The sequence below is a fragment of the Pimephales promelas genome, chromosome 11, assembly GCF_988280905.1.
Source record: "Pimephales promelas chromosome 11, fPimPro1.hap1.1, whole genome shotgun sequence".
Classification (NCBI taxonomy): Eukaryota; Metazoa; Chordata; class Actinopteri; order Cypriniformes; family Leuciscidae; genus Pimephales; species Pimephales promelas.
This window is the reverse complement of record NC_142779.1, coordinates 29391609-29409610: the sequence shown is the minus strand read 5'-3', so window position 1 is coordinate 29409610 and position 18002 is coordinate 29391609. Positions and strand designations below refer to the sequence as shown.

Below are 18002 nucleotides of genomic sequence, written 5' to 3'. Positions count from 1 at the left end.
TACAGGAAGAAGCCATCTTTGAAAATTAGTCTCTACCAGTCGATCTAAGAACGCCGATCCATGTCCACCGGTGAGATGTGAATAAGGTGATAATGTGAGCGCGAACAGTAGGCTACGTGTACATATTGAAGAGAAGAAAACGGTTCGTGTTTGTGTTTCTTCCGAAAACAACAGACCATATGAGATTCTGCACATTTCAGCGCACATGGATCTGCGTTCTTAGATTGACTAGGTAGCAATGTGTAATTAGACCAAAGGTTCATTTTGCGCCGGAGTTGTCCTTTAAGGAATTGTTATGCGTAGGTTTAGGGGTAGGAGTAGGATTTGTGGCTCAAAATATATTTTAATGCTATATTGTTAATAAAACTGCCATTTCCCAACACATCTGTCCATTATGTTTTATCCTTTTATATTCCGTAAAAATGGGTATGTTTAGGTTTGGAATTAGGGTTACAGGATCTTACAATTATCTATAAAATGGTAAAAATGGAAATTATACAGATATCTTTATGATATGGAATATACGTAAATAGTTAACATTTTGTAGCTGTAAAAACTTAATAATGTTATGTTTAAATGTTGCAGATACGTCCATATTATACGTTTCAGCATCATATCCAAATGTACTAAAAAGTATGTTTCTATCTTTGCAAAAAATCTAAAATACCTATTAACAATGAGACCAGGATGGTGTGCACGTGTGTATGCGTGCATGTGTTTGTGGCCATGTACAGTATGTCTGATGTTGCTACTACACAGGCCAACAAAATGACTCCAAAATATATGAATAATAATAAACTATTTGGGTACATATTTTACATTGATTTGGCAAAGAAATAGTCCATTTACTGACAAAGTCCTTTTGCACATTCACTAAATGATTCAAATGCACAGCAGCAATACAAAGAACCACAAGAAATAGTTAGAAATAAAAAAAATAAATGAACATTGTTTTGTTTTTTGTTTTGTTTTTTAAACTTGTATTAACACAACTACTAAATTGAGACAACTTCACCATCCAAATCAAATGTAATTTTCATTTTCACCACTGATTCTATGGATAACTTAAAATGAAAACTTTTGTGAAAGCTGTGTGATGATGTTGACTCTAACCGAGGTGTGTGTGCTTTTCATTTAATAAAAAAGATAGTATAATCTAATTGTAGTATATATTACTTGTCACTAGTATAAATGTAGGCCTGTAATATAACATATTTGAGCTAATATGAAATGCAGCATATTTTATCTAAAGCAATTCAGGGTCAGTGACAAATCATTTTTATGAGCTAAATGTGAGTTTCATATGTTATTTCAACTAAAGTATGAAAGTTACATTTTCTATGGCGAGACTTCTTGTCAGTTAATGGCCTCTTTATTTAGATGGATAACACAGTCTCATCCCAAAAAGTCTTATAACTGACGTTTTGGGACGTATTTTGACCATACGTCAATATCCGCCTTTTTAGGGCCCCCTTAAACGTCGGTAGATGGCGATCCCGGGCCGTCATACAACTGACGCTTTACCTTTAACGTCAGTTAGGTGACGGGTTAGGTTTAGGGTTAGGTTTAGGTATGGGGTAGAGTTAGGATCCCATAACCTCATCTACCGACGTTTAAGGGGGCCCTAAAAAGGCGAATATTGACGTATGGTCAAAAGACGTCCCAAAACGTCAGTTATATGACGTCTTGGGATGAGACCGGGTTGAGATGGACAATAAACACTATCCAGGTCAGATTAACATGACAAAATGCTATTGGTTTGTAAGCAGACTGATAAATATATATTACTGAAATGTGAAATGGCCTTAGGTTATTGGCATTCAGAGCATGTTGTGAGAAGACCTTCTTGTCTCTGATCATATGCTATGACAGAGACAAAGATCAATACTGCATTTTTATGACCTTTTTAATGTATTAACAACCTGTTCTGAGCAGAGAAAATAAATAAATAAATGATGTCTGAACATCCAAAAGAAACTTTACTATCCTATGGGGCCATGGGTGAAGATTTGTAAAAAGCATCGAAGTGACCCAACTGACACTAGCAAGTCACATGACAATGACAACATGGCCAATGTGGTATGTCCAGATTTCATTCATATAGAACATTTTCTATTAGGTGTCATTAACATATAACATGTACTTACATGGAAAAAAATGTTTGGTATAGCGCATTTATTGTGTACAAATGATCATGCTGTATTGCAAAACAATTTTGCAAAACAAAAATTGTCAAGTATAGGACAATTTCAGCTTCCTGTGACAAATTGTGCAGTGTTTTATTTCTTTATTGCAGATAAACCGGATTGGATGTAACATTTCTCAGATAAACAGAAGTCTAAATGTTACATGCAGCAGATTTACTATTTAAATGCAAAAAATGGAGTCTATATTTTGAATCAGTTTTATTGTAATTAACATTACAGAATATAGCTTTAAGATTAGCATTACTAAATATGTCAGAATAATACACATTGTGTTTGTCTGTTCCAATCTGGTATATATATATATATATATATATATATATATATATATATACACTTTTTATTTTCTCACTATTTTACTTTTAAAGACCTTTAAACACAGCGGCATAATGCACTTGCCAGTCCTGTGTGAAGTTGTAAATAAATGTGCACAGTTTATTATAATAATAATAAAAAAAGATAAAAGTACATTGCGCAGAAATATTGAGATAAATATTCATTGTAGTTCATTCTGGGATAGACTATCACAAGGAGGATACAGGTAATGCTGGCAAAAGAAACTACAATTCTGAAGAAATTATATGTTTCTGTTATGACGCCTGTCTAGATAGACAGCTTACTAGGTTTTGGAACAGAGCCTTTCAGTTCAGCAAAAACAGAAAAAAATGCACAATGTGAGATAAATTAAAGTCACATCGTTTCATCATAAGATCAAAGCGAAAACATGTGACCAGGAGTAAAAATATATTGGTTGTGACATGACTGGGATTTTATGCATACGATAGTCAAGTCTGTTTATGACGGTCGCCAACAGGTACTTTCAATTTACTGGCATGTCACTAAGATTTTACAGTAGTCTATCATCTGTATGACTAATTATACACATCCAGTTCCAGAGGGATGGATTTTATACATCAAATGTTTTTTTAGTTGTTTTTGTTTCCTACAGCACTGTAGGATCTGAATGTTGAACAAATTCAGCTGTTCTGGGAAAACTACAGTTTGCAGCAGAATTTCATGGATACCAAGACAACATGTTCTAAAAATCAGTTTTAGAAAGTAAATGTCCTCAAACCAAGAGACATTATGTGTTCTAACCCTAACCCTAAATCAGAATTTACTCAGATTTCTACTCGTTCACAGACTTATTTCGCCATTTTTGATCATGATTTTTAAATCAGAGATGTGATACATACATTATAAATATCAAATATCCACTAACATTCAAAAGGTCGGGCTTAGTAATAGCTGTGTTTCTTTGTTTCAGTAAATACTTTCGTTCAGCAATTATGCATTAAATTCATCAAATGTGATAAAGACACTTAAAATATTACTTAAAATATTTTCTATTCATCATTAGGTCTCAGTTTTAACAAAAATGTTAAGCAGAAAAAAAAAACGGTTTTAAGATAAGAAATGTTTCTAGAGCACCAAATATTGGAATAAATTCTATGACATTTTCAAACTGCAATACTATTTCACAATATTACTGCTTCTACTGTACATAAGAGACTTATTTCATACTGCCCAAAGCACAAAGCTGAATATCTAAAATGTAAACAGTGTTATAATGTTACATCATTTTACAGTAATTCCAAGATCAGTGTGTAAACTCAATAAGGTAACACATACACACACATTTCCAACATTAAAATCTGCCAAAAAAGGTGCAAATCATGGGGAGCAGGATAGCTCCTTTTTACTCAAATGCTATATTGACTGTCTTTGTTTGGTCTCGATTTAGTAACAAAAGCATGAGTCACTCTGGTGGTGTGTGTGTTGAGTTCATGCTGGATTGCATTAACTGTCACTCTTGCCATCGAGCTGAAGATGTGTGGCTGAACCTAATCAATTCTGGAGACGCAGTAATAGCCAGAGACAACCAGGGCAAGAGGTTGACAATTATGCAAACACTGTGGACTGCAATGCAAATTCCCTCACAAATTATCTTTAAGATTATTTTTGACATTTATGTAAGGTCCCATTCAATTATGCCTTGGAGGCTATTCAAAAGCATATCATATTTTGTTTTGGCAGATAAAAAATGAACCATAAGCGTGTTTTGTTGAATTGTACTCATATAACTTGGAGTCAGCCTTAGGTCTCAATTTAGATTTAAATTACAAACGTACCTTCTCTGGATCCACCGCTGTTATGACCCACACGCAGTGTGCGTTATTCTCATACTGGACGGGATAATTTGGAGATGTTATGATGCCTTTGGGGCCCCGCAGATTAGAGCCACAGGTCCTAGCTGTTGAGAGAGGTAAACAGTACAACAAAGAGTATGTAAATGTAACTATTGTTTTGTGTTTTGTAGTCATAGCTGTTGCTGTTGAAAGGAATGCAACTCAAAATGAGTGATAAGACAAAATGTTTTGCAGACATATAAACATCAGTAGAAATAAATCTACAGGATTTATTATACCAGAATCTACCTAAAAAACAACCAGAATGTCATCACTACAGCTTTGTCAGACGCCCAAAGAAGCTTTAGAAGGCAACCTCTGCGATGGTAATGCACAACGATGAGATTTTTTTTTTTTTAAATTAATGATTAATAAATGTTGATTAGAAAATTAATTATTTGAATACTGAAAATGTATAGATAAAACAATAGTGCAGTCTAATTGAAAATATCAAAAGAAGTGTCCCAATTTGCGTACTTATGCCCTATTCTATGACTTTTTAAAGGGTAACTAAACCCCTGGTCAGAGCCTGACTCCACCCACTGGCAATATTTGAAAAATGCTGGAAAAGTGGGCAGAGCCCAGCGGAGGGGGGCGTGCACCTGAGACGCATCTCTTTGTATGGAACTTGCCTACGTCACCAACAACCGCTGTGTCACGTACTACCACAAACATCCAATAGGAAAATTCAACTGCAGTAGCCACCGTTCAACCTGAAGAGGGCAGCACTAAGACGTTTTTACACCATATTTTGTAGAAATAGAACACTTTATAAACAAATGCCAAAAAAAGTTACTCGAATCAATGACTGGTATTAATAAAGATCCATTCTTACAGATCATTAACTAAAAAAAGTTGGTTAAGTGTTTAGTTACTCTTTAAAGGGTAACTAAACCCTAAACCAACTTTTTGTAGTAAACAATCTGTAAAAATGGGGCTTTTTTAATGCTGATCATCAATTCGAGTAACTTTTTTGACATCTGGGTATAAAGTGTTTTATCTCTACAATATATGGTGTTATATATGGTGAGTTATGTCATCTTCTGGTTGAACGGTGGCTACTGCAGTTGAATTTTCCTATTGGATGTTTGGGGTTCTTCGTGACGTACTGTATGCAGGTTTCAGCTCACCACGCCCTTGGTACGAGCTACCACGCCCTCGGCAGTTTAAAAGTCATCTTTTTTGTCAAAACCTGTGCGAGTCAAGAGTTGGAATTACGAGTTTTGAAAACGATCAGGATAGAGTAGCAACTATTTAGCATAGCATTTAGCATAGCATAGTTATTTTGATTTATTTTGTGTAGCCTAGTTAGTTAGTAGCATAGTACAGTTAGGATAGCTTCAAGTTAGCATAGATTTATCCGTGTTCAGTGGTCAGGATGGTAACGGAGGTGGACATGGGCTTCTCCACACAGCTCGCGGTGAAAAGCGACGCAGTGCCAAACACTGCTCCTCCTGTATGGACTCCATCACCGCGGCGGGGTCTTGATGTGAGTGATCATGTATATATTAATCACAATTTATGGTTAGGCAAAAGTTAATCCTCTGGGGTCGACAAACGTGCCGGCACATTTTGCTGGATTTTTTCACATAGCGTCAAAATATCAATATGAATATATGCCTACAGAGTGCGCTATTGACATCAACACGACAAAACTCATCATATGCCGATCTCGATGCGGGAGTTAAGACTGCAGTTTGAGCCAGCGGCTGGAATTGATATGGCCCTGTGTCCACAGACAATTCACCCTCCTCCACTTCAGGTGAAGGCGGGGAGAAAAGTCCTCGACTTCAAATGACCGCTCTGTTGCAAAGCTACTTGCGTCATTTTCATTTTAAAGTCTGACAGCAGCTGGCTCATCCCCTCTATCTCCACTGGGGTCTGCCCATTTTTTCAACATTTTTCAAATATTGCCAGTGGGTAAGTATCAGGCTCTGACCAGGGTTTAGTTACCCTTTAAGTATTAATAGTGAGAGTAGTGTGTTCACACTGAAAATTCCAAAAAAGAAAACTGTTGCAGCTTTAATTGCGTAGCGGAGCGGAGGGGCATCAGACTCCAATGTTGAATTACAAAATAACCTTACAAAATTCACACATAATGCATACATAGAGTATAAGTGCATAGTGCATAAGCATCATTTGGGATGCAACTACTATGTGTGTTTTTAGAAGTATTGTGTTTTTAACTTAGCAAAATGCTAATGTTAAACTCAGTCACAGCTAACAATTGGTTACAGTAGAGTTGCTACTTTGCTGTACTAAGAACGGTCCGAAGGGCCGGAGAAAAAAGTCCTCTCAACTGGCAGGTAGTGGAACATGAGGGTCGACCTGGGGAGGCATCTCCAATTCCCCAGGGAGATTGTAGAAACTTTGCTCTGCCCAGACCTGATCATGTGGTCAGAGCCAAGCAAGAAAATCTTGTTCGTTGACCTTACTGTCCCATGGGAGAAGGGAATGGAAGCTACCAACGTGCAGGAGTGTGTCAAGTATGCAGGCCTGGTAGAAGACTGCAGAGAGGCTGGCTGGAGGGAGAGCCACCACGTGTCCTGTTAAAGTGGGATGCTGGGGCTTTGTTGATTCCTCAACGGTTTGCCTGCTCCACAAAATGGGATGTACAGGAGCAGGGTGTAGAAAAGCCATTAAAGAACTGGCAGAGGCGACAGAGAGGTGCAGCTTTTGGCTGTGGCTAAGGAGGAAGCATAGGGGATTGGGGCCACCCAAGTAACACCCAGGACATCGGCAGGGAGTGATCCCTGCCATTGCACTGTCACCAGGAGATGTACTGCGGTTAAAGGAGTGAAACATCCATGACTGGTGGTCCCCAGCTAATGTATAAAGTATAGTCATTATAAAAAATAGCCTATTATTTTATCACTTATACAAGGCATATGTGTTCATTGATAACTATAAGAAGAAAACCATAGACATAATGGTCTTCTCAAGTAATTGTATGAGGGTAAAGGGCTTCTGGGTAAAGCCCCATCCCACTTCCAGTTTTATCCAAATACAGGTACAAATAATTTTGATATTGTTACAGATATAGATACACATATATTGGCTCTGTTGCACACCCCTACTAAGAAAGCGGTAATTCAATAAGCATAATTAGAGAAGAATATGATTTTTGTCAGAACATTTTTATATATTTAATGAAATTTCCCTTGCTTAACCCTTTTTTTCCGCACTGAGCTTGTCGCATTGTATTAAAATTTAGCCAACACTAGGTGTCTTAGAAGGCATACAGCTTATAAAGCTGCCTACCTTTGAGAACAGTCTGAGTTGAAAAGTGCACCTACGATGCCTGAAATGCTTCCTACATACACAGCTCACTGGGTTTTCGAATAGATATTTCCATCCCGCCCCACACTAAAAACACTTCCTTTGAACAGATCCAGATCTCAGGACATGAGCTAATCTATTTAAGTTCATGCCTCAGAATAACTTGACTCAATCATTGACAAATTCTGGGTATTTTTTTCCAACCCTATACTGTGCCAGGATATTAACTGCTTCTCCCCTGTGTTTAGTCAGGGATTTTCTTTGACAGCTTAAAAGAGCAGCCCTGCTCCATTACTGTGGATTCACTGGCTTCTCCACAGGGTACTAAGGAACATTTGGATTGGTAGAGATGTGAAGAGATTACGACGTAGCAGGTATTCTCAAACAGGGAAATTGCTGGGTTCTTTACTGCAGAAACTACTGTGTGGAAATTATTTCAGAATGTTTTCCAACCAAACACACCTACAGACAGTTATGGTCTCAGAAACATCAACCACCAAACTAGACTATCCTCAAGGAAATAGAAGTGCTTGCATTGCAGGAAAAGAACAGTGTTAAAGTTTAAGTTTTAAGTTAAAGGATTAGTTCACTTTTGAAAAAACTTTTGCTGATAATTTACTCACCCCCATGTCATCCAAGATGTCCATGTCTTTCTTTCCTCAGTCGAAAAGAAATTAAGGTTTTTGATGAAAACATTCCAGGATTTTTCTCCATATAATGGACTTCAATGGGAACCGGATGGTTCAAGTATCAAAAGACGGTTAAAAACTGTTTCAGATGCAGCTTCAAATGTCTTTAAACGATATCAGACGATGAATAAGGGTCTTATCATGCGAAACGATCGGTTATTTCAAAACTTATTCCAAAAATGTAACTTTTATAAGGACAAATGCTAGCCTAGCTCTATTCTCTGAGGCGCGTTTGTAACGTCACGTAATACGTAATTACGTTCAAAAGGTCACGGGCGACGTAGCCGAAAGTACAGAGTCAGTGTTTACAAGTTGAACGCATAGGTTGAACGTGCAAACTAACTCAAACACCGTTTACAAAAAAAGGAATTAAAAGGAAAAACAACGATGTCGGACGATTTTGATTCTGTACTTCCGGCTACGTCGCCCGTGACCTTTTGAACGTAATTACGTATTACGTGACGTTACAAACGCGCCTCAGAGAATAGAGCTAGGCTAGCATTTGTCCTTATAAAAGTTACATTTTTGGAATAAGTTTTGAAATAACCGATCGTTTCGCATGATAAGACCCTTATTCATCGTCTGGTGTCGTTTAAAGACATTTGAAGCTGCATCTGAAACAGTTTTTAACCGTCTTTTGATACTTGAACCATCCGGTTCCCATTGAAGTCCATTATATGGAGAAAAATCCTGGAATGTTTTCATCAAAAACCTAAATTTCTTTTCGACTGAGGAAAGAAAGACATGGACATCTTGGATGACATGGGGGTGAGTAAATTATCCGCAAAAGTTTTTTCAAAAGTGAACTAATCCTTTAAGGTTTTAGCTAACAAAAAAAAAAATGGTTGAACACATGCAAATATATGCATTCATCTCGGGTCAAATGGTTAAATATATGCAAGGAAAACAAATCATCAAAAAGCAAATCATTTTCATACATCATGTTGAACAAGTTTGGGGTATCTTTAAGTAACACCTAAGCATGAAATTAACTCCTAAACAGAGTATGAAGGGAGTCTCTGTAAGCAGGCTTAAATGGCTCAAGCTTAATTAACTGCAGATGTTTAATGGTCAGGGGTTTGGAGAAACAGAATGAGAGAATGTTTTTACGAATACGAGTACTGCTCTGCTTTGCAAACACTGTCATAAATATAGCAATTTCTTTTAAGGTTTCTTTTTGCAGAGCGTACTGTTTGAAATCAATAAGGAGTCACGCTCACTTCAAATTAGTGACTGTGGTTAAAGATGAGCTTTAAAAACATGAATAGCTGTGACGTGTCTGGCATGTACAATGACCACTTTCATGGTCTGTACACTTGCAAATTGGTGAAATAAGTGCAACTTAATTATCGAAGTAGCGGAGTGATCAGATTGAGCTTCTCTTTCATTTACAGGTACTCTATAATTAACTCAAAACATCTCTTGAGATTCTCTTTAAGACCACCACTAAGAAGAAAAAACAACAGAGAACTGCTAAATCACAAGGCTAAAGGGTCTTTAACTTCCGGTTTTATCCCATCACTCCCTTAAGAAATAACAGAAAAAAAGGAATGGAAAGCATTAAGGCTTGTCTTTAAAAAGGTTACTTGGCACTGCTGAAACAAAAAGTGTCTGGATCAATCAGCGATCGGCGAGAATTGTGCGAGGAAATTGTCAAACATGGTTACTCTTCCGTCTGCCGCTCTGACACACTGCCTTATTTCATTTTGATTAATGTCATTTGGAGGCCTGTGTCCTCTATGCCTTTCAAAACAGCACACTCCAGGTCTCATCTTAAGTGTACATCTAGCCACATGACCGCGTTCATCTAGCTGCATGAGATAAGGCTTTTGGAATGTCAAAAAAAATAAATAATAATAATAATAAATAAAACAATAAGTTCAAAATATTACTTATGAAGACGGCTGAATTGTATCAACCTTTTTGTATTCCCCGGGTCTCATAGTGTGTTAAAGTCATGTCAGAATTACCATAACTATGAGATCACAAGTATTAAAACCTTTACTCATATTATATAGCTGATGTTATCAGATGAATTAGGCTCTCAATGTAAAGAATCATATATATTTAAATTCATGTTTTCCTTACATCAATAATTACCGTTCATAAACTATTTTTACAAACAATACATTGCATTGTAGAATGCATCATTAAAGTGTAACTTTGCCGATTTTCAACCCGCTTTATATTGTTAATGTGTCAATGTAGGCCTATTTGTAAATTAACAATGTTTACTCGATCTCCATGTTATCAGGACCAATAAATTAACGTTTATTCACTTTTGACAGCTCAGGGGCTTTTGTGAAAAACAGTTTCTGACTTAGGCCCCGTCCACACTACTGCGTTTTCGTTTAAAAACGGAGACCTTTTGCTACGTTTGCACCTCCCGTCCACACTAAAACGGGAAAAACGAAGACCTAAAACGGAGAAGTTTAGAAACGCTGCAGCTGCGTTTTGCGTTTTGAAACTCTGGAGGGCGTTTTAGTGTGGACGAGACAAAACGGAGGAGTTTACAAACGATGACGCAGAGGCTTACGCTCGGCTCTATGATTGGGTGTCATCAGTCATGACGTATCCTTCCCTGATTCGCCAACCACTGTTTACACCGGCGCGCGCATGCCCAGTGTTGGTGAATGGTCACGTGATCTGCGTTTTCAGTCATTTTAATGTGGACGGAGATCAATTCTAATACGCAGACAAAACGCTGGTGTGGACGGAGATCGTATTCGTTTTAATTCTCCGTTTTTAAACGAAAACGCAGTAGTGTGGAAGGGCCTTAAACCCCGGTTTCCAGAAATGAGGAAACGAGACATTGAGTCAGCTGTTGTCACAATGGGAAAACACCTTTCTCCTAGAAATAATGAAGTCTAAATGAATGACGCTGTCGCCTTTCAATAGCCAATGGCGTTCAAGCCCACAAAACTGGCTTGACTCCTATATAACATGGCGCTAAATTGCATTTCCTCAGAATGTTTCAACTGATTAAGCCAGTCACAAAAACTCTGAGCATAAGCAACATGACATGAATGCAATGTCTCATTCCCTCATTTCAGGGAACCAAGGTCACATCAATAACCATAGTACGGTGTACATTTTAGGACATCCTCAGACCTCATCAATATGAAGACAGTGCAAGGATGTTTTGTTGCTTCGTCAACCAAAGTGCAAGCGGATCTAGCTAGACTGTAAACAAAACAACAGGCACGATGCCACACACACTTGTTTAGGCTTGCCAGCCGGCCAAATAGTAGGTTAACATTACGTTCTGAGTGGATGACGAGCGTGAGACGCAGAAATGGATGCCAATAAGATTCTGAATGGAAAGTTTACTTTTAAAAAGTTGCCAAATGGTTCCATTGACAAGACCAAAGTGATCTGTGTGTTTTGTTGTTGTGTGGATTAGATTAGATTTCTTTAGATTTGAGTCCAAGTTCAAACACCATGAAACGCTCCATTAATGTATGGAGCTCTGAAACACTGCCAGCGGGGCATTAAACAGGAAGTGTCTGTCCGAGCTGCCAACAGGTTTTGCGTGGGAACGCAAATATCTTTGCGAGGGAACACAATTATCTTTGCGATGAAATGCAAAACTTTTAAAATGAAAAAAAAAATTATCCCATCCTAAAACATTTTTCCAGCACCACGTCCCTTTAGGGGCTCCGTAATGGACAGTGTTGCATTGTGTGAGAGATTATTTGCTCCAAGTGAGAATTTTTTATTGTGAACACAGTATGCCAATGTTGTTTTCATTAAAAAAAAAAATATTTGCACAAAGTAAGCCAATCCACTTTTCCATGTTGATACGAGCATTAAAATGAGAAAAAATAATGGGACAAAAAGAAATCAAAGAGACATTTAGAATAGTTAAAAATGTGTGATTAATCGCGAGTTAACTATGACATTAATGCGATTAATCACGATTAAATATTTTAATCATTTGACAGCACTAATATACGTATATATATATATATATATATATATATATATATACACACACACTATATATACTACTAATGTGAAGTTAAAGCGTTCTTTCGAGCTATGAGCCGTGTACATGTGACATCACATGGGGTGGGAAAAAATGAACCTGTGAACCTCCACCTGAGTCCGTTTCTCTGAATTGTTTCTTATGACTGATGCCTTTTCGTTAAAAATGCCTGTTAGTCTGAGTCCGTTTCGCCCAAGGCCTTTATTTCTGATGCCTTTTTTTCGGAGGCTGTTTCGTTTGATGCCCAATTGTACGATACCTGACATTGTTTTTCCTGAGACCTGAAGCTTTTCCGTCTGAGGCATGATGCCTTGTCTTCATATGGCTGAGGTCTGAGGATGTCCTAAAATGTAAACCGTACTGGAGAGGTTCCCTTTCAATATTGGTTTCTCAACGTTGCATCATCTGCTATGGGGAACATAATCCAATCACAGCATGTTCTTGCGAAGTGTGCTCAGCAAAGCGGCACCTCTTGTGTTGTGATTCCCCTTGTAGCATGCGCATGCGACAATTCTCTAGTACCAGCTCCACCCTTTAGGTACCAGACTACTAAGATAAGTACCTTAATGGAAGGGTCCCAAAATAGTGGTAAGGTACAGTCCGGTAATTTGGTACCATTCACAACTTCTGAGAATTGTGTACCGTCATACTGCATACAACCGACGATGGTTCAAGAAAATAGGCTTCAGACTTGCAGATTTGAAGGAGAAACATTTGGAAGAAATGCTGTTCAGCGCAGTGTTATAACTTATGAGGTCACTGCCACCCCAGATTCACGTGCTTGAATACCATTGGCTATTGCAAGGCAATAGCGTGATTTAATCAGGCTTCAATATTTCTAGGAAAAAGGTGTTTCCTCAGCATCATCAAATTACACAATATTGAGAGACTGACTGAAACTATTATACTTCCCTTGCATCCCCGCCCACAGAAAGTTGATTCGACAGAGTGTTATTAACAGAGCTGTTTTGAGGGTACGTTTACTAAAAATGTTATCGAACTATTTCTTAATCTTTAAACAGCCTTTTGGTAAAAATTGAAAGCTATCCCAACAGCTTTATTACCTGTATGACACAACACTTTACTCAGAGGGTTGGGCAGAACTCATAAAACAGTGTTACAATATATGTATTTATTTTAGTTATATTTCACTTATTCAGTTATAATATATTTGGTCACATTTGATGGTGCTTGCATGGATATTGATGAATTCCCTGTTATGGCAGTGTCCTTGAGACAACCCGCAAACGAATGGAACTGAAAATATTAATGCATGGTCCTCAAGTCAAACTTTGTTTAATGGATTATTTTTAAAGGGTAATAAAGTTTCAAAGTTAATCATAAACTGCAACTGTTTACATTTTCAAAACAATTCATAGTTTTTGTAATATGATAAATCACCTGAGCTGTTTTGCCTGATTACGTACAGGAAATCAGGTAACGCAAGGATACAGCAGAGTAAATATGAGTGAATAACCTACGGTGCTAGTCTAAGCTAATACATTTTACCTTTAATCTTTTACGTGTTTGGCATTTTTTAAAATTGTGAGGCTTTAATATTCATTTTAATAGTTTGTGTCAACAAAAATGACTAAAAACAACTTCCACAAGTGTACAGGGTCTCTGCCTAAAAAATGCATGCAAGCTACCCTAGTGTGATTATTCTGTGTCACCCTTCATTTCTCGCTTATTTTGTAGATATCCAGTATTTCTCAAGCGAACAAATAAGCCTAAAATCTTTCCACATACTGTACCCCTGGTTTAGAATATACTGTATGTCTAGACTATACTGTAGTTCTAAACCTGTATTTTTTTTACCTACCTCTTATAATCTCAAATTATATTATTTTATGTTTCACAGAAGAAATAAAGGCATACAGATTTGAAACAATATGGCGACAATTACATTAATCGTGTTTCACATTTTATAATCTTATTCAAGGGTGTTTTTCTTATTCTACAAGCAGAATATGTTAAACAAATACATGTGATCTTCAACATTATAAGGCAGGTATTGTTTAAGTTGACTTTAGCCAAACTCAGTTGACATAAAATATTTACTTGAAGTCACTTGAGATTTTAGGATATTTAAAAAATTTAACACATTTGCATGTTCTCAATGTTACAATAACAAGTAAGGAAGCAGTTCATTCCCATGAATGTGACACAAATATAAAAGACAGGGGAAGTTTATAACAATATGTAGAATGAAGGGATGCAAAATTAAGTTTGTGTCTGGGATAATTGTTTATTAAAACAGGGCTTTGGCACTCTTTGGCAAATGAGAGCAGGCTCCATGTGAATGTATCACCCTCTGCCAGAACTATCAGTGACTGCAGTGAACAGTGCCTTTGCAAGATAATGAAAATAATGTGGAAACATCCCAAACAAAACAAGGATTGATGATGATGACATATGTATCGTTCCCTTTCAAAGTAACTTGCACTGCTTCGATTGACGCTGTGGAAACTCTGTGTGATTGCGTTGTGCAGTTCATTTGAAATCAGTCCAATGGTTTTGAAGGGCATCAGAGGTGATGATGTCACAAACCAGGATACTACTGTATAAAGCATGCTCAAACAGTACAATGCTAGCTTCTCTGTCTTCAGTAAGCACTATATGTGATTTTGTCTGATCATCCTATTTGGTGTTGTCTGTCAGTGTGGGCGAAAATGCTTTGTTGATGCTAGAGGTCAGAGGAGAACGGGCCGACTGATTCAGATAGAGTCAGAATTTGGCGTAAAAAGATTGAGAACATGGATCTAACATGCCTTGTTACCACTGTGCAGGCTGGTGGTGGTGGTGTAATGGTGTGGGAGATGTTTTCTTGGCACACTTTAGGCCCCTTAGTGCCAGTTGGGCATCTTTCATATGCTACGGCCTACCTGAGCCTTGTTTCTGACCATGTCCATCCCTTTAAGGCCACCATGTCCCCATCCTCTGATGGCTACTTCCAGCAGGATAATGCACCATGTCACAAATCTTGAATCATTTCAAATTGTTTTTTTTTGAACATGACAATGAGTTCACTGTACTAAAATGGCCCCCACAGTCACCAGATCTCAACCCATAAGAGCATCTTTGGGATGTGTTGGAATGGGAGCTTTGTGTCCTGGATGTGCATCCCACAAATCTCCAGCAAGATGCTATCCTAACAAAATGGGGTAACATTTCTAAAGAATGCTTTCAGCACCTTGTTGAATCAATGCCACATAGAATTAAGGCAGTTCTGAAGGTGAAAGGGGGTCAAACACAGTATTAGGATGGTGTTCCTAATAACTTTTATGTGAGTGTGTAGCATTATGGCGAGCAAGCAGTCATTTATATTGTATGTTCATCCCTACCCACGCTACATCACGGGTAGGGATACACATGACTTATGTGTTGTTTGTCTAGGAGTGGAGGACGCACACTGTGAACTCAGGGCACAGCGGCAATCTAAGTCACGAAGATCGCAATTGGATCTAATAGAGGGGTTAGAAAAGGACCTGGCCTTAACTCTGCCCTCACCTGCTAGATTCAGTGCCTTCTCTTAGGGTTCGGAATGACAGGCTGGGGTTTCTTCCACCCAAAGTAGTAAGGCGTTAGTAAGGCGTTAACTCCTCTGAGGAGTTAGATATTGCAAGCATTGATGCAGGAGATGTTCAGGACTTGCACCTCGCTCTCCTACACTCTCCATGCTGTTGCCAGGTTAAACATCAACTGGCCAGCTGAGGAGCAGGACATGAGTCTTTGTGTATAATGCACAAACATCACACTATTCTTTGATAGTTAGCTATAAAGAGCACAGTTATGGAGCGATGCCTAAAGTGGAAGAGATGCTAGCCAGCTATCTCTCCCCTCAGGCTGCATCATTCCTAAAGGCCCCAACATAGCCCCCCAAGCCTGTCAGAACAACTTCGGCATTGGTGGGCAAAGCTTATGAGGGGGAATGGGGGACAAAGAAGGATGAGGGGTTGCGTCGCATTTTGGATCTGCGTCATCTGAACCAGTCTGCCATGCAGCTCAAGTTCAAAATGTTAACCCTGACACAGATTCTGCCACAGATTAGATCTGAGGATGGGTTTTGTGGTGATATATCTCAAGGACGCATACTTCCATGTATCCATACTTCCACGACACTTTTGTTCACAGGCTCGCTTTCGGGGGCAAAGTGTAATGTGTGACACATCTTTCTCCTGCGCACATTGAATGAATCATGTCAGCCGTAAACTGAATACATCTAGGCCATTCACTCACTGTAGATTAAACTGCCACACCAAATCTTCCTGTGGTCCCAGGGAAAGCTGCTTTCACTCAGGGCAGCGTACATCCCATGGTGCCAAAACAAAGGAGGCAGGAGCTGAGGCCCGGGGAATGGAGGCTTCACCCCAAGGTGATGGAGCAAATATGGAGGGTGTTCAGCCAGGCACAGACGTCTCACTGTCCACTCTGGTACTCTGTCACACTTCTTGCTCCTCTGGGACTGGATGCTATTGTTCAGACATGGCCATGGATAGATCTGTACGCTTTTCCCTCGATCGCTCTGCTCCCAGGAGTTTTGGAGAGAGTTCGCTATGAAAAGGTTCATCTCACCTTAATTGTCCCATGGTAGCTGGCCAGAGTGTGGTTCTCGGATTTGTGTCTCTCCTCAACGGCTCTCCTTGGGAGATTCCGGGAGATTCCCACTCAGGGGGGGGGGGGGGGTCAATTCTTCACCCCCACCCAGAACTGTGGAAGCTGTGGGCCTCGCCTCATCTCATAGATTCCAGTCTCTCAACTTAGGCCGTTGATCCCATTCTTCATCTATTGTGCTGCAGGCCTTCTGTCCTCCTCCATTCTGGGATCCAGACTAGGAAAGAAACAATCTGCCATGTCCAGTTCAGGCATTCGATGCTTATGTCCGCAGAGCTGTTCATCTTTTCATCAACCAGCAAGGAGGGGTCCCCGGCATCAAAACAGAGAACGAGAAAGTGGATAGTTGAGGCTATCTCTTGTGCATATGAGTCGGCCAGACAACCTTCTCCTATATCAGTCCGAGCCCACTCTACTAGGAGTTCCTTTCTAGGTTATTTATTTTAATTATTATTATTATTATTTTATGTGGATATAGGAGTTTAGTGAATGACAGTGCCTAGTAAAAGCAAACATGACTCCTCATTCTTCCTGATGAAATTTAAAGAGACAAAGAAAAATAGAAGATAAAAAAAGAAAACACAATTTTAATTTAAAAGCTGCTTCTGGGTGCTAACTTTTGCTGCAGTGATTTCTACACAATAGCTCTGTTCCAAAACCTAATAAGCTTCTCTGCTCTTTATTGCCTTCTAATTAATGCATCCTGAAATAGAATCTCATAAGTGAATGTTTTGCAATTTGTGGGATTCGACTCAATCGATTTCAACAGAGTTTATATGCGATGGCAATACCGTATAATACATTTAAACTATTTGACTTTTAATGAATTATAAATATTTTTAATTATAAATAAAACGTCATGCCTACACTAAACCTATGCCCCTCCCCCATTCAACTTAAAATCATCACAAATGCATTGTGGAATTAACTTCTCTGCTACATAAGAATATATTAATTCTGCCCATTTCTGTAATGCTGAGTACATTTTGGAACCGCTTTTGTGTTGGAAGCATTCCTCTGAGGTCTTAAATACTGTCGT

The 18002-nt window shown here is 38.5% G+C and overlaps 1 protein-coding gene across 2 annotated transcripts in view; it reads right to left on the bottom strand.

Moving 5' to 3' along the window:
* csmd1b (CUB and Sushi multiple domains 1b) overlaps positions 1-18002 on the bottom strand; it is a 756823-nt gene that overhangs the window by 249872 nt on the left and 488949 nt on the right. For both annotated transcript variants that reach the window (XM_039652188.2, XM_039652197.2), the window contains exon 10: positions 4337-4458. In XM_039652188.2, the coding sequence (XP_039508122.2) occupies positions 4337-4458 (122 nt within the window). The remainder of the gene's footprint in view (positions 1-4336; positions 4459-18002) is intronic.